The following is a 25,749-nucleotide window of genomic DNA, read 5'->3' as shown; positions in this document are numbered from 1 at the left end:
ACTCCTATCTGGCTTGCCTCTTATGAACATGTCACCTGGGGGGCCTGGTTCCCTGACCTACACTATCTGTGACATGTTATCTATCCTCCGTGTGTACATTTGTACTATAGTCCTAGTGTAGAGATCAAAAGACAGCTTGCAGAAGACAGTTCTCTCCTTTTACTATGGCGGGGATGGGGGGTGTGGTGGGGGGTGAGGTGGGGTGGGGGGGCATCCTGGGAATTAAGCTCAGTAGTCAGGCTCAACCTCAAGTTCCCTTCCTGCTCAGCCATCTTGTTGTGCTGGCCTACTGTATCTGAAACAGCAGCTCTCTCATTCTCTATTTATTGTCCCTAGTTTATCATTCTCTCTCTCCGCCTGGAAGGTCGGCTTCAGGGAGTAACGGCTGTCAGCTGTAGCGTACACAGCACCTGGCCGGTAAACAGGCATCCATAAACATAGCCGGAAAAGTGAAAGTCTAAAGGCCGAAAACTGAGTTGCAAATGAAACCGAAGGTGGGAGGACTTACAAAAATGGACATACAACACAGAATGCAGAACCTCTCCTAGCATGCCAGGATTGCCAGGGCAGGGCAGGGGCATAGAGCAGAAGTCATGGCTAGGCTGCTGCCGAACCTTTACTGCCAAACCACCATTACTCAGTCTATCTGAACTGTTTGCAGATAAAGCATTTAGTATTTCTCTAAGGGGATAGGGAGAGTCCGTCCTTCCTACACACTGTGAGAGATTTAGAGCCCACCCTCCATGCCATCTCAACCTTGCAGGCTTACAGTGTCTTCTGTTTTCTGACTGGCTTGATAGATACTCCGAGACTGACTGCCCCTCACTGTGCCTGCTTCCAGCCTCAGTTTCCCGCACAGCAGGGGCTGGAGCTGGCTCCTTCCCATCCTGATATAATCTATACTGCCTAATTAATGCAAAATCCAGGTACAAGATGAGGTGGCACAGACCTGTGAATCCAGCACATGGGAGGTGATGGCAGGAGGGTCATGCGTTCAAGGTCATTACTGGCAAGATAGCAAGTCTGAGGATAGCCTGGGCTACTCATGAACCTGTCTCACACAAACAATAATACCTAAATACATAGATAACTTAATTAACTAGTTAAAATAAAGCCTCTTGGTCAAGCAACAGGAAAGAAAGTATTATTTAAAGTACAAAAGAACATTAAAGACACAAAGGCCTCTTAAGATTGAGGCCACTTGGGGCTATAATAGCCAGATTCTGGAGAAGGGAAGCAATAAAATATGCAGTGTTTCCATTCTGCCATCACTCTGACTTGTAATGCTTTCAACTTGCTATTTGATGTCATTCTAAATAAAGAAAAATAAAGCAAGCATGGTTACACTATGATCCCGGCACTTGGGAGACAGATGTGGGAGGACCACTGCCAAGTTAGTTCAAGACTCCATAGTGATGATCTACATATGGAGTTCAGGCAGGCTACATAGTAAGGCCCTGGCTCAAAGAAAAAGCGAGAAAGGAAGGAAAGGAAAAGGAAAATTTCCACAATGAGCAAGAACTTTTCCATTCACTGTGATATTGTGCAATGTCTGTGGTACTGAGGGTTCTTGTACATGCTGGGTGAGTGCCCTACCACTAGGTGACATCTCCAGCCCTTTTGAACTTTTTGTTATTGTTTTGTTTTGTTGCGACAGGGTTTCTCTGTGTAGCCCTGGCTGTCCTGGAACTCACTTTGTAGACCATGTTGGCCTCTAACTCAGATCATCCTGCCTCTGCCTCCCAAGTGCTAGGAATAAAGGCATGTGCCACCACGCCTGTCTACTTTTTTGGGGGGGGAGGGGAGACAGGGATCTACTTTCAGGGTATAAGTTTATTAAATGACAAGACCTGTCTCAATTAAAAAAAAAAAAGACTTTGAAAAAAATCAAATCATTAAGAATTCAAAGCATGATGGGTTGATGGGTGTGACGGCACACACCTGTAATCCCAGCACTCTATGAGTTTGAGGCCAGCCTGGTCTACAAAGCAAGTCCAGAACAGCCAAGGTTACACAGAGAAACCCTGTCTGGAAAAACCAAAAAACAAAACAAAACAAATAGTTCAAGGCATTAAAGTATTGAGCCCAAGAGACCCTTGTGAACTGGGCCCTTGGTGGCCTCACAAATCTCACATTTTCCTTAGAGAACTTCGGCGTCCTGGTCCAGTGTCCCAAGCTACATATAGCTGAGATGGCAGTGGAGCAAGGGCATACGGTCAGGCCCCCTTTTTTCATTTTTTGAGACAGGGTTTCTCTGTATAGCCTTGGCTATCCTAGACTCACTTTGAAGACCAGGCTGGCCTCGAATTCATAGAGATCTGTCTGCCTCTGTCTCTGCCTCTTCCTCCTGTATGCTGGGGTTACAGGCGTGGTCAAGGCCTTTTAACCTCAAGCTCTGGTTGTATCTCTATCTGCCACAGAACTTTCTATTTCCTGGAGCACACCCTGCTGTCTGCCACCCCTGGACTGTTGCTTCTCCTACCCCAGTAGCTCGCAAAGTTGGTCTCTGGACCAGCAGCAGCAGCAGATAAACCTGAAGTGGTTAAAAATGTAATTTCCAAGGTTAGGGATTATAGCCCAGTTGGTAGAGTGAGTGTTGGCCTAGCACCACCGGCACCACAGGAGGCAGATGTGGTGACCCACATATATAATCCCAGCACTTGAGAGGTAGTGACAGAGCCACTGAGGAAACAGAGGTAGAGACAGAGGAGTGGAAGACATGGTCATCCTTGACTACAGAGCAAGTTTGAAGATAGCCTGGGCTACATGAGACTAAAAAAAAAAAAAAAAGGTAATGGCAAAGTACTTGAGTAAGGGTGGCTGAGGGAGTAGAAATGTGAGGTCTGTAGACCCAGAAGAGGATTAATCTGACCCCAGACCATCTGCCCTGCAGGTATAGCCTGTACACCCGAACCTGGCTCGGGTACCTCTTCTACCGACAGCAGCTTCGGAGGGCTCGGAATCGCTATCCCAAAGGCCACTCCAAAACTCAGCCCCGCCTCTTCAATGGTAAGCTCTGGCTGCCCTCCGAAACCTGCTCCCACGCTCACCCGCTGCCTACCACCCTTCTCCGTACCCCTTCTGTGGGCTCCCCGCCCCACCCCAGCCTCTCTGTCTGCCTCTCCTAGGAGTGAAGGTGCTTCCCATCCCTGTCCTCTCGGACAACTACAGCTACCTCATCATCGACACCCAGGCCGGGCTGGCTGTGGCTGTGGACCCCTCGGACCCGAGGGCTGTGCAGGTGAGGGGCGAGGTAGCAGGCTGCAGGGGGCTGCTGGCTTCTCTTGCCAGACATGGGCTGGCTTTGGTTCCCCGGAATATGTACCTGCCTGTGGGTGGGCATCCTCACACACAGAAACACCCCCCCCCCCCCAATAGAGCACGAGGAAAGAGGTAAATGTCCTAGGCATGGCTAGGCAGAAGGAAAGCACAGCCAGAGGGTGAGTGTTCTGGCCTAGGACTGTGTGGGTCCTGGCAGTTTCCAGTCTGCCTCTTACCCTCTTTGTTGCCCTGGTAGACATTCTTTTTTGTTGTTGTTTGATTGGTTGTTTTTTTTTTTAATCTTTGAAACAGGGTTTCTCTGTGTAGCCTTGGCTGTCCTGGACTCACTTTGTAGACCAGGCTGGTCTCGAACTCACAGAGTTCCTCCTACCTCTGCTTCCCTGACTGCTGGAATTAAAGGGGTGTGTCACCACACCCAGCTGACATTCTTTTTTCACTTTTATTTATATATTTATTTATTATTTGGGGAGAGGCATTTGTTTGTCTTTTCTTTTTTTAAATGCCCCTCCCCCTCACTAAATAGTCCTAGCAGGTCTGGAACTCAACATTTTCTTTTAAAAATTCATTTATTTATTATATATACAATGTTCTGCCTGCGTGTATGCCTGTACACCAGAACTTGTTATAGATGTTTATGAGCCACCATGTGGTTGCTGGGAATTGAACGCAGGACCTTTGCAAGAACAGCCAGTGCTCTTAACCTCTGAGCCATCTCTCCAGCCCTGGAACTCAACATTTTGACTAGGCTGGCCTTGAACTCACAGAGATCTGCCCCCTTCCTCCTCCCCAGTGCTAGGATTAAAGGTGTGTATCACCATGCCTAGCATAATTTTTTTTAAAGATTTATTTATTATGTATACAGTGTTTTGCCTGCATGTACACCAGAAGAGGGCACCAGATCTCATTATAGATGGTTGTGAGCCACCATGTGGTTGCTGGGAATTGAACTCAGGACCTTTGGGAGAGCAGGTGGTGCTCTTAACCTCTGAGCCATCTCTCCAGCCCTAGCATAATGTTTTTTATCCAATGTATATGCATGATATGTGTGTGCCATGGCATGCACATGGAGGTTAGAGGACACCTTGTGGCTATCTCGTTCCACTTTTATGAGGGTTCTGGTGATGTAATTCACCTGCTGAGCCATCTCACCAGCTACAGATACTCTTTCTTCCTTGACCTCTGTCAGTGCCTGCCCTCTCTCCTTTCCCTTCATATTCATTCATTCATTCTCTACTCAGTCTCATCTCCCCCCCCCTTGTGTGTGTGCTCACGCGTGCATGTGTCTGTATGTACATGGTATGTGGTCCTGGGAACAGAAGTTATTTCTCAATGTGAGTTGTATCTATGTCAACTCCTGATCCCCTGCCTACCCCCCTCCCATGCTGAGTCTCTGCTCTTCCAACTCCCCTTGCCAGCTTCTTCATTCCCTAGCCCATGTCCTGCCTTTCCTTCATCTCTACAGCTGTCTTTTCCACCCAGCCCCCAACTAGACTTCCAGCATGTCACCCCTCTGTGCTGCTCCCACCCTCAGTGCCTCTTCTCTCCCCGCAGGCTTCCATTGAAAAGGAAAGAGTTAACTTGGTTGCCATTCTCTGCACCCACAAGCACTGGTAAGGGCTGGGAATGGTGGGGCTCTGGTTGCAGGCAGTTTTCCCTTCAGAGGTTGGGCTTGCAGGCCTGGGCTCAGAGGGGCCCCGATGGGCAGTACCCACCTTCCTCATGGAGTCATTCAGGCACCAGCAGAGGTGGAGAAAAAGGGACTGAGCCCCTTATCATGGCACTTAGCAGCTTGAAGCCTCAGAGGAGGGCAGGCATCACTGTGTTCCCATTCATAGGCAGGTGGTAGGTACCCACAGAGTGAGCATCTAGTTAGTTGGCAGGTGGCACAGGGTACAGAGGGTGGACTGTTAGGTGGGTGTGGTCAGCCCCACTTGGTGGAATTTGAGAATGACAACGGAAGCTGAGTGAGAGTCCAGGACGACCACTTGGCATTGGCCATAGGAGCATAGCCAGTTGAGGGGTGACTTGAGCAGGGAAGTTGCTTTAACAAAATCCAAGAGGAACTTCAGGGAAGGAGGAAGTCCAGGTCCAGTTGACTTTTTAAACCCACTCGTACTCATCTCTGCCATCCTGCAGGGACCACAGTGGAGGGAACCGTGACCTCAGTCGGCGGCACAGGGATTGTCGAGTGTATGGGAGCCCTCAGGATGGTATCCCCCACCTTACCCAGTAAGTCCCTGACCCAAACATGGGTGCGCATCGCCTACATCCTGCCTTTTGACTTCCAGGGTATCCGTAGTTGGATCTTTGGTGACACCCCACCTAGCCCTTAGCTAAGTGGAATCCATGTAAAAAGATTGGCCATGTTTGCCACAAGATGACCCAGAAGTGGTCAGAAGAGGAAGGCTATGGTCTGAGCCTCTGAGCACCTGTGCCTTCTCCCTAAGTCCCCTCCCATAAGTCACTCAGCCTTCAAGCCTGGGGTGGTAGCAGTGATCAGCACGACACAAGCTTGAATTCCCTCTCCTCCCTGTTGTTTTGTGCCCCAGCCCCCTGTGTCATCAAGATGTGGTCAGTGTTGGACGGCTTCAGATCCGGGCCCTGGCTACACCTGGCCACACTCAAGGCCATCTGGTCTACCTGCTGGACGGGGAGCCCTACAAGGGTCCTTCCTGCCTCTTCTCAGGCGACCTGCTTTTCCTCTCTGGCTGTGGTGAGTTTCTGCAAAAGAGACAGGAATAGGAGAGGAGGGAAAGACAAAGGCCAAAGCAGCCACCATTCCAAGTCACATTTGGAAATGTCATTTTCCAACACCCCAGTGGCTCACTAGCAGTCACTTCAACTTGAGTTGCCTGACTGTTTTATGGTCTCAAGAACCTTAGAGGGGATGAACCTGAAGCGAGGACCCTTTAAGCAAAGACCCCCTTAGGGCACTAATTTCCACTGAGTGGGACCTGTCTCCCCAGGACAGTGACTAGGAAGAAGAGGCCATGGAAAGTTGAGGGTCCTTAAGTGAGAAGAGAAGACCGTGGGTGGGTGAGTCCTAGACTGTAGAGTCCCAGACAGCAGCCAAGTCTAAGACTCCTTTGGTTGAAGGAGCATCTCTGTCCACCAAGCCTGGACCACAGGAACTCAGTCTGAAGACTTGACAGCTTCGCTGTCCATATGGCACCATATGTGACGGGCCTCACACCAGCTCTGTCAGAATAATTGGGCCCAACTCTCATGAGGAGGGAGTAGATGCCTTGGGATGGCCAGGCAGGGCTCAGTTAAAGGATTGGTAGGCTGAACAAAGCTGCCTAATTTGTTCCCTCCCCCCCACCTCCCCTATTCCCCACCCCCATATGCCTTATATCATGCCATGCCATCCTTGAACACCTGATCCCATTGCAGGACGGACCTTCGAAGGCACAGCAGAGACCATGCTGAGTTCACTGGACACTGTGTTAGACCTGGGGGATGACACCCTGCTGTGGCCTGGTGAGGTGCCCCTCCCCCTCCTCCCAGCCCCATGCCTTGCCTGTCACTAGGACCCTCCCAGGCCCTCACTTTCCTAGAGATTGGCAATCTTAGTTCATGGTCCAGAAGTAACATAGCCAATCCATGCAGAGTCGGATGAGGAAGCAGACACTGACCTCCCTCCTGGAATGTAGTACTGGCTATGTGCCTCTCATGCCACTGTCCCTTCCCACAGCCTGCCCTTGGCCTCTTGGGAGCCCCAAGGACTCAGAGTCCTCCTGGAGAGCTATCTAGTTGTTCAGATAATTATGGTCAAAGAACCAAACAGAAAGTAGCCTTTGCTTATCTGAGAAAACAGTAAATCTGGCCCACGGGTACCCATTGGCCGGTATTTGATATAAATAGTCACAGGTATCTTCTTTAATCCACAAAACACATACTCATTTGTATAATGGATACTGTAAGCAGCCGTCACTTACTAGACTCTATTACATGCACTAGGAAAAACACAGTGCCACCTGGGCTGGGTGAAGACACACACACAGACACACACTCACATACACACACAGACTCACACACACAGACACACACGCACAGACATACACACCTATATACACATACTCAGAGACACACACTCATACACACATACACACACAGACAAGACACACACAGACACCCACACCCAAACTCTCCCCAAATTCACCTACCCTTCCCTAACTTTTTTTTTCCTTTTAATTTTTTTCCTGGCATGTTACTGTCTTCCCCACTTACCAAATGACAAAGCTGGTGCTGGGGGCTTGTGGAGGGGAGGTGCCAAATCATAAGTGAAGTCATTTGGGCAGGGTAAGGGGCTAACCATGGCCTCCTAGCTCCAAAGTTAGTGATTTCCCCATGAGCCCAAACTGCTTTTGCCTCTCCCCACCCCTTGTCCCAGCAGCATTGCCCATGGTTGAAAAAGCAGCTTTGGAATTGAGGTTTTCTGAGAGCCCTGCCCTCCCCTCTGATTGGTGGGCAGCAGTGGGCCTGTGCCTTAGAGTGGGAGGGACTTGTGACTTCACCACGCATCTCTCTCTGTCTCTGTCTCTCTGTCTCTGTCTCTGTCTCTCTCTCTGTCTGTCTCTCTGTCTCTCTCTCTGTCTCTCTCTCTGTCTCTCTCTCTCCCTGCCTTGCTTCCTGGCCCCCTGCGGCTGTGGATAGGACATGAATATGCAGAAGAGAACCTGGGCTTTGCAGGAGTCGTGGAACCTGAGAATTTGGCTCGGGAGAGGAAGATGCAGTGGGTGCAGAGGCAACGGATGGAACGCAAGAGCACAGTGAGGCCTGGAGAACGGATGGGGTGGGGCGGGATGGGATGGGATGGAACAGGAACCTGGCCCTTATCCAGCTAGTGCCTATCATGGCCCAGCCTGGGGCTGTGAGGCCTTTCTACATCAGGCCTCTTAGCCCAGGAGGGTAGGGGCTAGGACAGACATCCCTGTATTGGGTCCTTTCTCTAGCTTTTATCCACACATCCCCGTGCCTCTTGCTCTGCAGTGCCCATCCACCCTGGGAGAGGAGCGAGCTTACAACCCGTTCCTGAGAACCCATTGCCTGGCTCTACAGGAGGCTCTGGGGCCAGGGCCAGGCCCCACCAGTGATGATGGCTACTCCCGGGCCCAGCTCCTGGAGGAGCTGCGCCGGCTGAAGGACATGCACAAGAGCAAGTGATAGCCCTAGCCCACCCCAGTCCGGGCTGTCCCTGCAGAGGGGAGGCCACCCACCACCCACACCTCACCATCTTCATCACTAATGCCACACACCGCCATTGGTGCCCTAGACAGCGCCATTCCTTCCAGACTGGTCAGGGGAGGCAGAGCCCAAGCCGTGGGACCTGGAGGAGGAAGGAGTAGAAGGCTCGGAGACCCCATACAGTACAGCCGGGTGTTTAGGGTTAGAGGAAGGGAGCCCCTGGGCCATCTCCAGATTCTGCTGCCTCGGAAGGTCTGCCTCCCTTCCCCCACTTGTGGACCAATAGCCAGATCATGAAGGTTGCTGTTGGCTCCCCCTGCAGAGGCCACACTCTCACTGGAGCCCTACAACCCAGGAGAGCAGAGTCATGGCAAGACTAGTCTGCCTTCCACTTTCCCCGATCCAAGGTTGTTGGAGAAGCTCATCCCCCACAAAATGATCAAAGGTGTGGTGCCTGAGAAAGTGGTCACCAACAGGGACAGCCAGACTCTGGGTGACTGAGACTTTTAAACCCCATCCTACCCACCCTGCTAAGACATTGCCAGGCAAAGCCATTCCTAAGAACACCCAAGGGCTGGAAGCCTGGCTCTGACTAGCCCCTGCCTCAGTGGATGCCCTGAAGGCCCGAGAGAAAGGTCCCTGATTGCCAAGGAATCTTCTGCCTCAGGCCAAGGAGACACAAGACCCTGGGATACAGAGCCACACACCAGGCGAGGCGCATCTGTCCTGGGCCTGCCACTGGCCTCTCCCCTGCCCCAGGTCACAAAGGCCTGCCTTCTCAGGGGAGAGAGAACTGGGATCTGCCTCGGACAGAGAGCTGCTTTTTCCTTTTGGCCTTTGTTCTTAGGAATCCCTCCCTGCCTGCCTTCCGTCTTACCCTCTCTTGCTTTATCCTCAACTCTTCTCTTCTTTAAGTCTCTTAAAGGCTGACCTTTCAGACCTGGCACTCATCTGGCTCTGCAGTTTGCCAAAAAACTTCATTCTTACATGATTTCCCATTGGACCCTGGGGCTGCATGCTGGCAGTGTGTAGGTCTGGTAACAGGGAGCTCAAGGGAGTGGCAGCTTCCAGGATCCTAGGCCTGGGCATGCCCTCTGCTCATCATCCCTTCCAGATGTGCTGCTCTCTGGTCTCTGGTCAAGGGCCCTTTGGGGCCACAGTAAGGAGCACTATGGTGGTTTAGCAGGCACACTTTGGGTTAGCCAGGAGCCACACCTTTCTATGTCAGAGCCTTCCCTTGGGCTGTGCAGTGCCCTCTGTTGTTCTTCTGAGATGCCCCTGCCCTCAGTTTCCCTTTTCATCTGGCCTCAGCTGCTCTCTCCAGCCCCAGCCTTTGGAACTCACTCTAGCAATACCACCAGACTAGTTAGCCGTCCCCGCCTCCAAAACACACGCAGTTTCATGCCTTTGTGCCTTCGCTCACGCTGTTTCTGCAGCTGGAATGCCTTCCCGCTCCTCCGGCCTCCTCTGCCTGGCAAACACCTAGTAGCCTCTCCCAGGCTCCTCCCCCAGGAAGGCACCCCTCACCCCTCTCTTCCAGGCTACCTCTGCACCTTGTAAATGCTTCTCTCGTGGCACCTATCACACTGTATTTCACTTGTTTACATGTTTGTCTCCCCTTCTAGACTGTGAATCCCTAAGGGCATGGACTGTATCTTATGCATCTCTGTATTTCTGCGCCTAGCACGGTGCCTGGCACACAGTAGGCGCTCAATAAATGTTGAATGAATGATTTAAGCAAGGTCTGGTCTTTAAATGACTTACCAGTGCTGCCGCATGGAAGCAACAGTAGAGAATCTGTTCAGTTTCCTGATTCCATTCTGGGTCCCGTAACTGAGGGTTACGGGAAGGGCTCTGGGCATCCTATCCTGTTCTAGGCCCTGAGTTCAATCTCCAAGAGCACCAGAACAGCCCAGAAAAAAAATGCCCTCCACATATTCCTTCCACAGCCCACGTGCTTTGGTTGGGAGTTGGCAATGTGGGTACGTACCTCAGTCTTTCCCTCAGCTTGTGACACGTAGGACACCACTGGACATAGCCCAGCAAGGAAGAGCATTCCAGGAACACAACCTTGGCTCCAGCTTGTCTGTGTAGCCCTGGCTGTCCTGGAACTCACTCTGTAGACCAGGCTGGCATAAGAGATCTGCCTGCCTCTGCCTCTTCAGTGCTAGGATTAAAGGTGTGCACCACCATGCCCAGCTGCATCTATCTTTTGGGCCATACTTGGTTTTGGTGTGCAAGACTGGTTTTTAGCTCTTTTTTTTTTTTTTTTTTTTTTAAGCTTTTATTTATTATGTATACAGTGGTTTTGCCTGCATATACACCTGCACACCAGAAGAGGGCACCAGATCTCATTATAGATGGTTCTGAGCCATCATGTGAACTCAGGACCTTTTGAAGAGCAGCCAGTGCTCTTAACCTCTGAGCCATCTCTCCAGCTCAGTTTTTAGCTCTTGGAGGCAATTAGAGGTATTTCTTTAAAGCCAGGCATGTTGGTGCACACCTGTAATCCCAGCACTCCAGGAGGCAGAGGCAGGCAGATCTTTGTGAGTTCGATGCCAGCCTGGTCTACAAAGCCAAGGCTATGCAGAGAAACTGTGTCTCAGGGTGGGGTGGTGGGTATTTTTTAAAATAGAAAGACAAAAAGCAAAGTGACCCCTACCTATGGCAATAGTCCTCCAGGTGGCCGTGTATGGCTGAACACCAGTACACACTGGCACAGTGCCATACTGGGCCAGGCCAAGAATGATTTTCTGCTGGGCAGTGGTGGCACACACCTTTAATCCCAACACTCGGAGGCAGAGACAGGAGGATCTCTGTGAGTTCAAGGCCTGCCTAGTCTACAGAGTGATTCCAGGGAGCCAGGGCTATACACAGAGAAACCCTGTCTAGAAAAACTAAAAAAGAATGGTTTTCCTACCCTGACAGAGATCAGTCTCCCTTTTAAGTATGGGCTACAGTCCTCATCTCCCTCATGCAGGCTGGCTCTGTAAAGAGTTTAGCTCACTGATGCCCTAGTGGGTCAGCCCCAGGTCCTGAACTGCACAGGTCACTCTGGGCTTGTTCAGTGGTAGGAGCCCTCATTGATAGTTTTTGGGCTGGGGAGGCATTTCCATGGGCCTTGGGGTCCTCCCACCTCACTGTGTATTTGAATGATAAGTGAGACCATACCGTGATTTTTTTGCTCATAGGACAGGGGGTGCCATCAGCCTTAGACTCCTGGGGGTCAGTCCCAGCTCTGTCCTGCTTGGCAATGTCTTGGGCAAGGAATTCCCATCTTATTTATTTCGGGGGCCGTAAGAGGAATAGATTCTCCATGGCTTGGAGGTATTTTTCCAAGTCACATCATGATGCATCAGGCATGGGCAGAGCCAGGCGTTCAGGGCGTCTTCACTAGGCACAGATGCAGGAAGATTGCAGGTTTGAGGCCAGAGTGGATCACATCCCAAGAGCCTGTCTCATGACAACAGCAGAGCCAGTGTGGTGGCATGCACCAGTAATCTCAGACAGAGGCAGGAGCCCAAGGCCAAGGGTTACATGGTGAACTGAAGGCTCACTTGGGCTACATGGAGGTATCTCCGGAGTACTCTGTCTCAACAAACAAATAAGCAAACAGTGACAAGAAAACCAAAACACACACACATACACGTGTACATACACACACCTACACACATACATACACACACATACACATACACATGCATACAAATACGCATACAACACACACATACATACACACACATTCACACATACATCACACACCACACACACACATCACACACCACACACACAGACACACAGACATACACACACATACACATACATACATACACACATACACACACACACTCACATACACACACATACACACACACAAATACACACACGCATACAACACACACACACATACATACACACACCATACACACACACACACACACTCCTCATTCAGCTCTGCTTTCTTCAGTGTTAGCTTTCTCCTTACAGGACACAGATGGTCTCTAGAAATTCCAGCCTCACATGCTACAGTTCATCAAGCCTAGCAGAATCTCCTTTAGTTCCAGGAATGGAATTCTGCTGGACCATGGTGGGTCATATGACCACACCAGGATGAGCTCTCTTTGTCCCAACACGACCACATTGAACGCAGAGGACGAAAAGTCTCAAACAGCAGATGACCTGACACTAGAAACAATGCCCAACAGCCTAAGCATAGCCTCCAGCAGCTTCCTGTAACTTGAGCTTTTTTCAAATCTATTTCTTTGGGGTTCTTTAGTGTTTATACCTCCATTCCAACATACCTATCCTACATAGGAGAGAAAAGGGGTTAAAAGGAACAGGTGAAGCAGACCTTCTTAGACTCAGTTCCTGGGAGCAATTCCACTCCTCCTAGTCAGCAGGATTACAGCAGGCCTGTTAAATAGCAAACCTGCAATTCAGCAAAGGTGACTGCAACCTCAGCTGCTGGAACCCGGAGCGGTTCTCTACGACGAACGTCATCAAAGTGGAGCAATGAACAGCCAGACAATAGGAAATGATGCCAAGACCAAAAGGCACAGCCTCTTGTTCTGTCCACTCAGAGCTCATACTAGGATGTTTATCAGCTGGCAAAGACTAAGCTCCTGAAAGAGGCTGTTTGTCTTCTAGTGGATAAACATCACCTGTTCTCTCACAAGTCTGTTTCCCATCCCACACTTGGGACCAAAACAAAAACATGTTTACATCCACTGCAGCTTCCACTAAAAGCTGTTGAGGAGCATTGGGTGGGAAGGGCTGAAGCAGCCACTTTGAAAAAGGCTGCATCAGATTTCTGGGACTATACTTTTAGGAGGGAAATAGAGGGGAACACATGGACAGATCCCAAAAGTGTTCAAGTAACGCACAGTCTCAAAAATTACCAGCATAATGGTTTGGTTTTGTTCATTCCTTCTCCAAGATTGCAGAAATGAGTGCGGAAGTCATGTGTCTGTTAGTGAGTGTGCCCGTGTATATGTGACTGTGTGAGTAGAGGGCTGCAACCATCTTGTTTTCTGAAGCCGTGCTCACACAGCAAAACCATTGAAATCAGGTGGAAGGCCTGGCATGCAGAGCACACCTTTGATGCCAGCACTGAAGAAGAAGAGGCAGGTGGATATCTGTGGGTAGCCTGGAGTACATAATGAATTCCAGTCCAGCCAGAGCCACATAGGAAAATGCTGTCTTAGAAAAAAAGAAAGAACCGGGCATGGTGGCGCATGACCCAGCACTTGGGAGGCAGAAGCAGGTGGATTGCTGTGAGTTCGAGGCCAGCCTGGTCTACAAAGCGAATCCAGGACAGTCAAGGCTACACAGAGAAACCCTGTCTCAAAAAAACCAAAACAAACAACAACAAAACTCCCCCCCCCCCAAAAAAAAGAAGAAAGAAGGAAGAAACCACACAGGCACACACCTTTAATCCCAGTATCCCACCACTTGGGATGCAGAGGCAGGTAGATCTCTGAATTCTAGACCAGCCTGGTCTACAAAGCAAGTCCAGAACAGCCAGGGCTACACAGGAAAACCCTGTCTCCAAAAACCAACACCACTAGCCCCAAACCAAAAAACAAAAACAAAAAAGAAAGAAAGAAAGGAAGGACTAGGTGTGGTGGCACAGACCTATAGTCCCAGCACATAGGGGCAGTGCAGATTCAGGGAGATCTCTGTGATTTTGAGGCCAGACTTGTCAACATAGTAAGTTCCAAGCCAGCCAAGGTTGCATAGTAAGGCAGCATCTCAAACAAAGAACAAAGACTCTGGAGCCACAGGTGTGTTGGGCTTTTTCTTTTTAACTTTATTCTAATAACCAAAATGATTTAGGAGCTAAAAGTGTGGCTCAAGTAGAATTCTTGCCTAACATTCATGAATCCCCAAGATCTCATGGGCCAACCATGATGGTCCACACTTGTCTCAGTACTTAAGAGTCGGGAGGATCTGAAATTCTGCATGATCCACAACTGCATAAGGCATTCTGGTCCAACCTAAGACATATGATACCCCATCTTAAAAAAGAAAACTATTGGTGCATGCCTGTAATCCTAGCACCCAGGAGACCAAAAGGGAAGTGTTTTTGGCTAACTTTACATAAATTCATATTATAGAGTTTTTTGTTTTGCTTTTTTGTTTTTGGAGATAGAGTTTCTCTGTGTAGCCTTGGCTGTCTTAGACTTGCTTTGTAGACCAGGCTGGCCTCAAACTCACAGAGATCTGCCTGCCTCTGCTTCCCCAGCACTCAGGAGGCAAAGGCTGGTGGATCTCTGTGAGTTCAGGTCAGTCTACATAGAGAGTTTCAGGACACCCATAGAGAACCCTTGCCTCAAAAAACACGTTTTAAAAGTACTTCAGGGGCTGAGATGCAGCCCAGTTGGTCGGGTGCCTGCTATGCATGTGAGATGCTGTAGCTGTGATCCCCCAGCACCTCATAGGCTGGGAATGGAGGCACACACCTGCCGTCTTAGCACTCAGGAGACAGAGGAAGATTAGAAACTTAAACTTAAGGTCATTCTCCACTGCATACTGTTTGAAGCCAGTCTGAGCTACATAAGACCCTGTCTCAAAGCAACGAAACCAAACAAAGAAAATACCATGGGCCAAGCTAGCTTAACAAATGAGATGCTGTTCGCAAAGGCAGTTAAAACAGTGTCTGGCTGAGGACAGATGTACTTAAAGCATTTGCTATAGGGCTGGGCAGTGGTGGTACATATCTTTAATCCCAGAACTCTGGAGGCAGAGGCAGGCAGATCGCTGTGAGTTCAAGGCCAGCCTGGTCTACAAAGTGAGTCCAGGACAGCCAAGGCTACACAGAGAAACCTTGTCTTGAAAAATCAAATAAATAAATAAAATAAAAAGCAATGAATTGGAGTCTGAGCCATTGGAGGTCAGAGACTATCCATATTAGGATTATAGCTCACAAGCACAACCTTGAAGTGGATTCTGTGAGTTAGCCCAGGTCTGTCTTTAAGCTCCTTATCTTCCTGCCTCGGAGTTGGGAGTGCTGGGATTATGGTCATGGGTCACTCTTCCTGGCTGAGTCCACGACTTCTTTGTATTATTGTTATATTTTACTGTTTTGTTGTGTGCCACGTTTGTCTCTGGTATCCCACAGAGATCAGAAGAAAGTGTTGGATCCCACAGAACTGGAGACAGATGTGAGCCATCATGTTGGCGCTGGGATTCAAACCCAGGTGCTTTGGAAAGACAGCCAGTGCTCTCAACTGCTGAGGCACCTCTCTAGTCCCTCCTTAGTAGTCCATTACTTCCTAGGAAGTTGTAAAAACCTGCTTTCCCCTTGCCTCTTAAGAATGTCAAGTGTGCCATCTGCTGGACAACATCTCAAAGCTTGGGCTAAACCCGAGAGCTTGACGTGGCCCTTTAAGAGGCAGTGCCTAGCTTCTGGTTGCCATGGAGACAACTAGCCACAAACTGACTGGCCTTAATCAGTATGTCTTCCAAAGTTTCTTCCGCAGGTGGGGAATGGACTGCTGATCTGTGGGTAGAGGGAGAAGGGATATTTCTCCCCTACAACGTACAGGTCTTAGTAAATTTCGTTCGTGGGGATGGAGATCAGGACCGGGGTGGCCCTGCCTACTCTTCCCTTTTTTCCCTAGGGTCTGATATATCAGCTTGTCTTTCCTCTTGTAGGCTCCAAAGCCAAGGACGAGCACCACTCAAGCCAACCGCTGCAGCAGCCGCAGCCGCAGCAGCCATTCCCAGAGGCCAATGCGGAAGCCATTAGCTTCCTCAGCTCCTTAAGTGAGCCAGATGGTGGGGTGGGGAGGACCGGCGAAAGTCTGAGGAGGATGAGAGAGGAGACCTAGATAGGCCCCGCCTCTCTCCACTTGAGTCTCTTGAGATTCAGAAAAGACCTGATACCTATTTGCTAATGTATGTGGAGGAACAAGCCTATTGTTGGGACCGGGGGCAGGGGATGGGGGTGGGGGTGGAGCGAATCTTCACCAGCTGCCACCTGCTAATGACAGAGGGGTGGCAAAGCTGGCAAGGAAGGAGACATGGCAAGGGTTGAGTGGGTGATGTGACATCCAGAGGCTGGGCCTGGAGAGAGCTTCTCTGCACCACACAGGGCTGGATGAATGGCTGCTGTTCTTCCCAGAGACTCTGGCCATCGTCTCAGATGCAGGGGAGCCTCAGGGAGAGCTGACCATAGATGTGCAGAAAGGGAAATACAAGGACCAGCTGGGCATCATGACCCACTGCCTACTGGTACACGCCTTTAGCCGAAGCTTCCTAGATAAGTCGTTGTGTGGAACCTCCCTCCTAGGTAGAGTGCCAGCTGCCCCTCATATCTTCCCTCTATGGCCCCCACTCCAGTCTATATGCCCTTAATCAGGACCTGCCCCGGGGGAATGGGGGTGGAGCTGAGGGTGGGGGAGGGGAGAATGAGGGAGGGAGGAGGAAGGGGACAAGAGGTTATTCTTAGCCACATACCCAGGAAAAGAACAGTACTGACCACCTTGTCACTTTCCCATGGCCACACTGCACCAAGCCTGGGCCAGCACCTTCCCTAGGGGCCATCCCAGACTTGTGCCCTTGCCTCCCTGTACCCCAGGCTACCTAACCAACAGACTGGAGCTACTGGAGCAGCACAGTCATGAGTGTATCAAGGTATTTACTCCCAGCCTCTCCTGGCCTTGCCCCTGGTCTGGGGTAAGCAGACCCTGTGAGGGCAGGAGGCAATTTAGCAGAATATCACACTACCACCTTCCATGAGCCTCTACCACACACAACAGCTTGCTAGCCTGTCACCTCCATCACTGCTGTTAATGTCTTCTAGAGGCACAGAGCCCAGCCCTGTGGGTCCTTCTCCAGCCTGAAGGCCTGTAGGTCATGTGCCCTGGCCTTTCCCTGGAGCCTGTCACTATTTGGCCTCCAAATCATCTGGCGTTCCACCCTCCACCCAGCCCCTTCCGTAACTTCCTCTGTGCGGCCATGCCCTAGCTAAACATGGGAGCTGACTTGGGCCTAACATCCTTCTCAAAGAACCCACTCCCAGCTAGAAACCTATGTTCTGTTCTGAGGTGTACAACTGTTCAGCTTTCCTATTGCATAGTATGGCCCTAGTCCTCACCTCCACCATAAATGGAAGGCCTCCTGTCCTGCCTCTCCTTCCTTCCTTCCTTTTTTGAGACAGTCTCATAGCCAGACTGGCCTCAACCTTGATATGTAGCCCAGGATGTTGTTGTTTTGTTTTTCTAAGACAGAGTTTCTCTGTGTAGCCTTGGCTGTCCTGAACTTGCTCTGTAAACCAAGCTGGCCTCAAACTCACAGCGATCCACCTGCGTCTGCCTCCCAAATGCTGGGATTAAGGCATGTACCACCATGCCCGGCTTGAGGATGGTTTTGAACCCAAATTGCCCCCCTGAGTGCTGGACTACCACATCAGGCTATGGGGCTTTTTTGCTCATCTTCTGTCATTATCTTATTTCATTTTTTTTCTTGATTGAGACAGGGGCTTTGTCTTACTTTGTTTATAAAGAGTGAGACTGACTGCATTTGTCTATAATCCCAGTGCTTGGGAGGCTGAGGCAGGAGAATTGCTGCAAGTACAAGGCTATCCTGGGCTCTATAGGGAGTTCCCAGGCCCTTCTGAACTACTTTGTCTCAGAAAAAAAACAAAATACAAACAAAATAGAAGAAAGAATGGGAGCTAGCCTCTCCAGGGTGAGCATGTGTTTCTTCCTGTACTCTGACCTTTAGTTTCCCATCCTCCCCATGGAGAGGAAGACGAGTGTTCTGAAGCAGGAGGACCAGATGGTTGTGACCAGAAGTGTCAAGGAGGGTGAGGTAAGAGTGAACCCCTCCCAAATCCTCAGAACCACAGCGGGGGACAAGCTCAGGTAAGGCCAACTACTTACACCAAGACCTTGAGAAGGGCCAAACACACAGCACCCTGCTCCAACACCTCCTTCCCCCCTCTTCTGAGTCCCAGGTCTCTGACTCAGATCTGCCCCAAACAGGAAACGAAGACGGGAGTCTCTGTGTTGCCCTGTGAATCGCTTAAGGGCTTTGTCTCCAGTACCGCCAATGTGGTGCTGCTGAGAGTGATGGCCTGGAAGAAGGCAGTGCCCAGTGGTGCTCGCTTCCTAGCCTTGGACTCCGAGGGCAATCTGTGCCATTGCACCTATGTGAGTACTGTCTCTGGGCAAAGTAACTGGCCTGGGGGCAAACTATGGGTGGGAAAGACAGATGGAAAATAGGAGAGAGTGGCAACCAAAGTGGATGGTATAAGTCACGACAGTAGCATGAAATGTGCTGGGCAGCAGCAAGTAAGAACCAAACTTGCCAGAAGGAAGGGCGAGGGTGGAGAAGTGGACTCAGTGGGGAACCGAAAGGTGAGAAGTACCTGGGCCGCTGTGGTGCACGCCTTTAATCCCAGGACCCGGGAGGCAGGGTTAGGCAGATCTCTGTGAGTTCGAGGCCAGCCTGGTCTACAAAGTGAGTCTAGGATAGCTAGGGCTGCACAGAGAAACCCTGGAGAGAGAGAGAGAGAGAGAGAGAGAGAGAGAGAGAGAGAGAGAGAGAGAGAATACAACTCAAACTTTGTGGCGCATGAGGTACTGAACAGCGAAGGTTTGATTGTCACTGGCGGGCAGGAGTGAAGACCTGAGAAGGAGGAGAGGGCTTGAGGATAATGCGGACACTTGTGGTGGCCAACCACCTCACCATGCTCCCCCACTTTGGCTGCTGCAGCAATCTCTGGGCTTCCAGACCATCCAAGTGGGCAACCAGCAGGCTGAAATGTTCATCGTGGAGCAAACCATACACTCTGAAGAGGGCATCCCCTTCTCCTGCCAATTCTATTTGCTCTCTGATGGGTGAGCCACTGGTGGGGAGGACCGAGGTGATAGTGTCACATAAAGTGTGGACGCTCAGAACACGAGGAAAAGACCTCCCCGGGGGATGGGGCACAGGGCTCACTATCATCCCTGGGATGCTGCCAGGAGACCTGGGGTGTACCTTTCCCTTGCTCATCTCATTTTATTAAAAAAAAAAAAAAAAAGCTGGGTGTGGTGCCCAGATTGCTGTGAGTTCGAGGCCAGCCTGATCTACAAAGCGAGTCCAGGACAGCCAAGGCTAACACAGAGAGACTGTCTCAAAACAAAAACAAAAACAAAAACCAAAAACCAAAAACCGGGGCTGGAGAGATGGCTCAGATGTTAAGAGCACTGCCTGCTCTTCCAGAGGTCCTGAGTTCAGTTCCCAGCAACCACATGGTGGCTCACAACCATCTAGAATATGATCTGATGCCCTCTTCTGGCCTGCAGGTGTACACACAGAGCATGGTATACATAATAATAAATTAATAAATCTTAAAAAACATTTCATTAAACAAAAAACAAACAAACAAAAAAGTGAGCCCAGGCTAGCCTCAAATTCAGACCTCCTGCCTTAGTACCCTAAGTACCCTGCTGGAATTACAGATGTGCATTAGGCAAGGCCCGGTGTTTGCTGTTAGTTGGGGCAGGACCTAAGATGAGGAGAGGAAGGAGAGTAAACACAGGTCTCCAGGGGACACTGTAGTGTCTTACCTCAAGCTGCTGGGACAAAATACCACAAGATGAGACTGCACCAGGGGCTCACGCCTGTCATCCCAGCACTTGGGATGGCCCCCTCAAAAGAGTATGCCCAAGTTAAAGGGTGACTCAGCGGGGAAGGTGGAGCTTACTGATGACCTCACTCAATTCCTGAAAGTCACATGGCAGGAGAGAACCAACTCCTACAAGAAACACACACACACACACACACACACACACACACACACACACACACACGTGAATAGCAGGGTTGGTTTCTGGTGAGTTGCCTGGCTGTTGTCACCACGCTGCCTCTCTTCAGTGTGTGGTGGGGTAGACAGTGTTCTCTCTTTTCCTTTCTGATTAGAGCCCTGCCAGTATGCCCTTCATTTGACCTTAGTCATTTCCCAGAAGGCTCCCATTACACTGAGGGTGAGGAGGTGGGGGGGTCTGATGGAGAACTTGAGCCTCAACTGTGCTCAGCACCATTCAGACTCCACCCGGTGGTAAAGGAAGACTCTCTCCCCAACTTCTTCTGTGTTGCCCTGCAGGCACCTGGCTAAGAGAGTCCAGGTGGGCTCTCCAGGGTGTTGTATCATCACCAAGATGCCCCTTTTGAGGGAGGAAGGTAAGTGGCCCAGGACAGGGTGGCACAGTGAAGGGGAGGTGGCAGGACGCTAGAGGTGGGATGGGATTTTTGAATCGGGTAGAGAGGGTTAGGGTGGACCTTGCCACTAGTCCCTCTGAGCAACCCTGCCCATACTTCAAAGTTCCCGGGATCTTCCGGTGTATGCGAGAGATTGGTGCTCAGTTCTCTTGTTCGCCCCACTCAGATGAGATCGAGCCTCCGCCCACGTTTGATAAGAAGCCCTTGGTGTGGGAGGAAGACCTGGAACTTTACTCGAAATTCCTGGACCGGAAGGTGAGAAGTGGCTGCAGCTAGCCTGGGGGCCCCCCCTGCGGCCCTACTTATGGACGGGGAGTACGGCTATGAGGGGGGGCGGGGATCCCATGGGGGGGACTGTCCTCTGCGCTTCTGGCCAATCGGGGCCATGCTGAGCTCCGGTGCAGGACTGCCCCATGCCCCCCCTCCCCCAGGAGCAGCTGCGCCTCAGCCACACCAGCTATCTGCGGCAGCACCCCGAGGCCCAAGCGGTGGTCTCCGACTTCCTGCTCTTCTTGCTGCTCCGCCGGCCTGAGGACGTGGTCACCTTCGCCGCGGAGCACTTCGGGCCCTTTGCGATGCTGCGCTCACCAATCCCGGCCCTGCGGTCCTCACACCGGCCAAGCCCTTTCCGCTCGCTGGAGTACGAGGAGGAAGAAGAGGAAGAGGAAGAGGAAGAGGAGGAGGAGGAGAAAGAGGAGGGGGGAGAGGAGGAAGAAGAGGAGGAGGAGGAAGAAGAGGAGGAGGAGAAGGAGGAAGGGGAGGAGGAAGAGAATGACTACTTGTACGTCTATGATGATGATGATGACAATTATGATGAAGACAACGACGATGACTACTACAACAGTGTTAACGATGATGAAGAAAGTGACATCGTCGAGGATGATGAGACCTTTGATGTCTATGACAACCTTGATGACGACGACAACCTTGATGTCGACGACAACCTTGATGTCGATGACAACCTTGATGTCGATGACAACCTTGATGTCGATGACACCCTTGATGTCGATGACACCCTTGATGTCGATGACACTGACGAGGAGGACGACGACGACAACCAGGCTTTGAATCTGGAAAAGAACTAGGCAGATGACTGGGAGTGGGAGACTGGGACTGGTGGGTTTGGGCATCTTGGCTGTGGCTTCAGTGGGTGATAGGCAGGGTCCTACTCTGCCAGCAGGGGCTGTGTCTGGCCAACGCCTCTTGTCAAAAATGGGAAGCTTTAACTTCGTTTACCAAGCGAGTTTCATTTTTTTTTTCCCCAGATGCTATTTTCAGTTATGGCCATTTCAGAGAAAAGAAAAGTAAAGCCTGCAGTCAGATGTGTTGGCTCACACCTGAAACCCCAGTAGCACTCAGGGAACTCAGACAAGAGAATTGCAGTGAGTTCAAAGCTAGCCAGGGCTACACAGCAAGACCCTGTCTCGAAAATTAAACTAAAAATTAAGAAAAGAGCTGGGTGTGGTGGCCCATGCCTTTAATCCCAGGGAGGCAGAGGCAGCGGATTGCTGTGAGTTCAAGGCCAGCCTGGTCTACAAGGTGAGTCAAGAGCAGCCAAGGCTAACACAGAGAAACCTTGTCTTGAAAAAGCAAAGGGGCTGGAGAGATGGCTCAGAGGTTAAGAACACTACCTGTTCTTCCAAAGGTCCTGAGTTCAATTCCCAGCAACCACATGGTGACTCACCACCATCTATAATGAGATCTGGTGTCCTCTTCTGGTGTGCATGCATGCAAAACACTGTATACTTAATATAAGTATTTAAAAAAAAAAAAAAAGAAAAGAAGGGAAGCTGGGCACGGTGGCGCATGCCTTTCATCCCAGCAGTCGGAAGGCAGAGGCAGCTGGATCTCTGTGACTTTGAAGCCAGCCTGGTCTACAAATGAGTTCAAGACAGCCAGGTCTACCACACACAGAAAAACTCTGTTTCGAAACCCCCCCTCCAAAAAAAAAGGAAGAGAAGAGAGAGTGATGACGTCCCCCCCCCCCCCACAACAGGGAACCACTAGGCCCACAGCACCAATAATCCCACAGAAGCATATGGTCGTTTTCAATTCCCTTCAGTGAATTTAAGTCCCTTCTGGGATACATAGGATCCTGCAGGTGGCAGACCAGGATTTGAACCTGGCGTGGACATGAAAGCCTGCAGTGGCACAGTGACCCTAAACATACATGATGGCTGCCACCTAGAAAAGAATGCATAGAAAGAATGCAGGGTGTGTGTGTGTGATGGGGACATGGGACACCCCTAGAGCCGCTTAGCTTCTTTGTGTTTCAAGTCCTCCTCGCCCACCAACACCCATGAGACTCCCCGAGGCTGTGCAAGGGATCCCCAAAGAATACACTGGTATTCATCGCCACCTCCAGGTTCCTTGCTCACCACCAGTTCTGGCCAGTGGCTTGTCTGCCTGATGCTGGCTGTGGGCTGAGCAGTGAGTGTCAGGCAAGATCCTCACAGGCAGCTGGTAGCTGGGGTGCAGGCACTGTGCCTCCCCATTAATGCCCCTGTCCATGAGCTATCAGCCCTGCTACTTTGAAATGAGAGGCTCCGGAGGGAGGAACACTTCAGGATGTAATGGGTAGTCTGAGTCTTGGCTACAAATGCTGAGGAAGGAAAGGGAGGGCAGGGTCTGTGTCCCAGGAATCACTTGAGAAGGCCACTTAAGCCTTGCAAAATGTTTTATGCCATTCCTTGCTCCTTAAAACAAACAAACAAACAAACAAAACATTCACAAGCTGGGCAGTGGTTGCGTACACCTTTAATCCCAGCACTCAGGAGGCAGAGGCGGGAGGATCTCTGTGAGTTCGAGGCCAGCCTGGTCTACAAAGCAAGTCCAGGACAGCCAAAGGCTACACAGAGAAACCCTGTCTTGAAAAAACAAAACCAAAACAAAACAAAACCATTTATTTATTTTGGGTTTTTGAGACAGGATTTGAGACAAAAATACCTAGCTGGGAAGTCTATAAGCAATAGAAACAAATTTAGCCAGGCATGGTGGTACACACTTGTAAAGTTTAAATGGCCCTCAAAAAGATGCTAGATTGCCCTGAAGCTGGAGTTATAGGAGGTTGTAATTTGCCTGGTGTGGGTACTGGGAACTGAACTCAGGTCCTCAGCGAAAGCCATACACACTGCTAACTGCTGAGCCATTTCTCCAGCCCAGTTCTGCTTGCTTGTTTATTTATTTGCCTGCTTGCTTGGGTTTTTTAGGAGGAGCAGATGCTGATACAGGAACTCACAAAGCCTAGGCTAGCCACCTTATCTGCACCTCTTGGATTCAGGCATGAGCCACCACACCCTGTTTATGTTGGGGTGAAACCCACCACCAAACGAGTTACATCCCCACCTAGCCCCTCAGACCTCACTTACCGGATGTAGAGCTCTGGTGGCCTAACAGCACCCCCAATTGTCCCACCTCTTAATACTTTGATCACCTTGGTAGTGACTTTACCACATAAGCGTTGTAGGGTCACGAACACTCAGACCATAATGGTGGGCAAACCTGGGAAGCCACTGTGAGCATCCATGTTTGTGATACTTGAATTCCAAAGAACTGATGGCAACCACCACAATTATAGTCCAGCTTAGTCTTCATTTTGTAGCCTAGGCTGACCTTGAATTTATGGTAATCCTCCTGTTACATCTTCCCAAGTGCCAGGGTTGCAGGCATGTACTACCACAGGCAACGCAGTGTCGTGTTTTTAAGGGTTATCTATATTGTCTAATGCACCATTAATCCCAAGTAACATTCCACTGCATGTGTATATATATTGTATTTATCCATGTGTTAACAGACACACGGGTAGTTTCTACACCTTGGCTAATGTGAATAATATTGTTAGGACCTAGTGTTCAAATGTCTTGTTTGCGGGCACACATAGTGGCTCACGCCTTTAATCCCAACACTTGGGAGGCAGGTGCCTGCGGATCTCTATAAGTTCAAGGCCAGCCAGGTCTACAGAGAGAATTCTAGTTTTACACAGAGAAACCCTATCTCAAAAACAACTACAAGAAGAAGAAGGAAGAAGGAAGAAGGAAGAAGGAAGAAGGAAGAAGAAGAAGAAGAAGGAAGAAGAAGAAGAAGAAGAAGAAGAAGAAGAAGAAGAAGAAGAAGAAGAAGAAGAAGGAAGAAGAAGAAGTCTGAATATCTGCTTTTACTATCATTAGAATACTGACATTGACCCAATGTCATGGACCATTACGTAATGTCCTCACATAGATTTATTAGCTGTGGAAGGCTGCACAGACATGTGGGCATATTAAGTCCTGTAGGCTGGTTCACATGTGGTTTCCATATCTACCACATCTCAACACCGCAAGATGCCTTCAAGGCACCTGTCTAACCACATTCATTCTCCACTTGACCTATCCTTAACCTGGGGGCAACCACAGATGTGATCATTTCTAGAATGATGTCATTGTCAAAGTACTATTTAAATGGGACAAGGACTGGGGAGATGGCTCGGTGGGGTGGGTCGGAGTATTTGCTCTGCTAATCCTTAGCACTGCATATTCCAGGGGAGGGGCCGACCCTGGGGATGACCACATCCCACAGAGGAGAAGAGGAGCTAGTGACCGTCAGAATGCGTCTTTGTTTATACAGAACTCAGTAGGGCAGGGATAGATTCATATTGTTCCAAAACATAGATCAGATCATTTTTGTCCCTAGACACGTGTTTTAACTTCCTCTTGGTCATATGTTTAGTCATCACTGATGAACTGTGACAGGACACAGTTATCTTTTACAATCATTTTCCCTTATCAACCCCACAAGCCAACTTTTAAGAATCTAGAGGCATAATTTGCCAAAGCATGACACCCTGCTCCCAGGCTGGTAGCTCTTGCGGTTTCAAGGACACTAAACAGCAAGAAAATCTCCAAGCCAGCCTGGGCAGATTGCCATGTCCCAGGCAGTGTATTGTCAACTTTCAATGGTCAGAGTGCCAGTTGTCACTAGGCCCAAGAAATCTTCATGCCAAAGCTTCTGCAGTCACTATTTAATTTCTAGCATAACATAGTGTTTATATTTCATATATCTGAAAAATTTATATGTCTAATCTTGGTATTC

At 50.0% G+C, this 25,749-nt stretch overlaps 2 protein-coding genes across 4 annotated transcripts in view; both read left to right on the top strand.

The window, feature by feature from the left end:
• Positions 1-9,178, top strand: part of Pnkd (PNKD metallo-beta-lactamase domain containing) — a 72,512-nt gene extending 63,334 nt beyond the window's left edge. For all 3 annotated transcript variants that reach the window (XM_051154088.1, XM_051154090.1, XM_051154089.1), the window contains 8 exons: positions 2,894-3,009; positions 3,129-3,241; positions 4,834-4,892; positions 5,419-5,511; positions 5,832-5,995; positions 6,676-6,762; positions 7,939-8,054; positions 8,275-9,178. In XM_051154088.1, coding sequence (XP_051010045.1) covers positions 2,894-3,009; positions 3,129-3,241; positions 4,834-4,892; positions 5,419-5,511; positions 5,832-5,995; positions 6,676-6,762; positions 7,939-8,054; positions 8,275-8,448 — 922 coding nt within the window. In that variant the 3' untranslated portion in view covers positions 8,449-9,178. The remainder of the gene's footprint in view (positions 1-2,893; positions 3,010-3,128; positions 3,242-4,833; positions 4,893-5,418; positions 5,512-5,831; positions 5,996-6,675; positions 6,763-7,938; positions 8,055-8,274) is intronic.
• Positions 9,179-15,925: 6,747 nt separating this feature from the next.
• Catip (ciliogenesis associated TTC17 interacting protein) lies at positions 15,926-22,240 on the top strand. The gene is made up of 10 exons (XM_051154551.1): positions 15,926-15,950; positions 16,126-16,266; positions 16,565-16,762; positions 17,051-17,106; positions 18,199-18,285; positions 18,459-18,626; positions 19,192-19,316; positions 20,567-20,643; positions 20,849-20,937; positions 21,114-22,240. The coding sequence occupies exons 1-10, from the start codon at positions 15,926-15,928 to the stop codon at positions 21,765-21,767; spliced, it is 1,620 nt and encodes a 539-aa protein (XP_051010508.1). The 3' UTR covers positions 21,768-22,240.
• The last annotated feature ends 3,509 nt before the right edge of the window (positions 22,241-25,749 follow it).

This window comes from Acomys russatus, chromosome 12 (genome assembly GCF_903995435.1).
Source record: "Acomys russatus chromosome 12, mAcoRus1.1, whole genome shotgun sequence".
NCBI lineage: Eukaryota > Metazoa > Chordata > Mammalia > Rodentia > Muridae > Acomys > Acomys russatus.
Note: the sequence above shows the minus strand (reverse complement) of the source record. Positions and strands in the feature narration are given on the sequence as shown.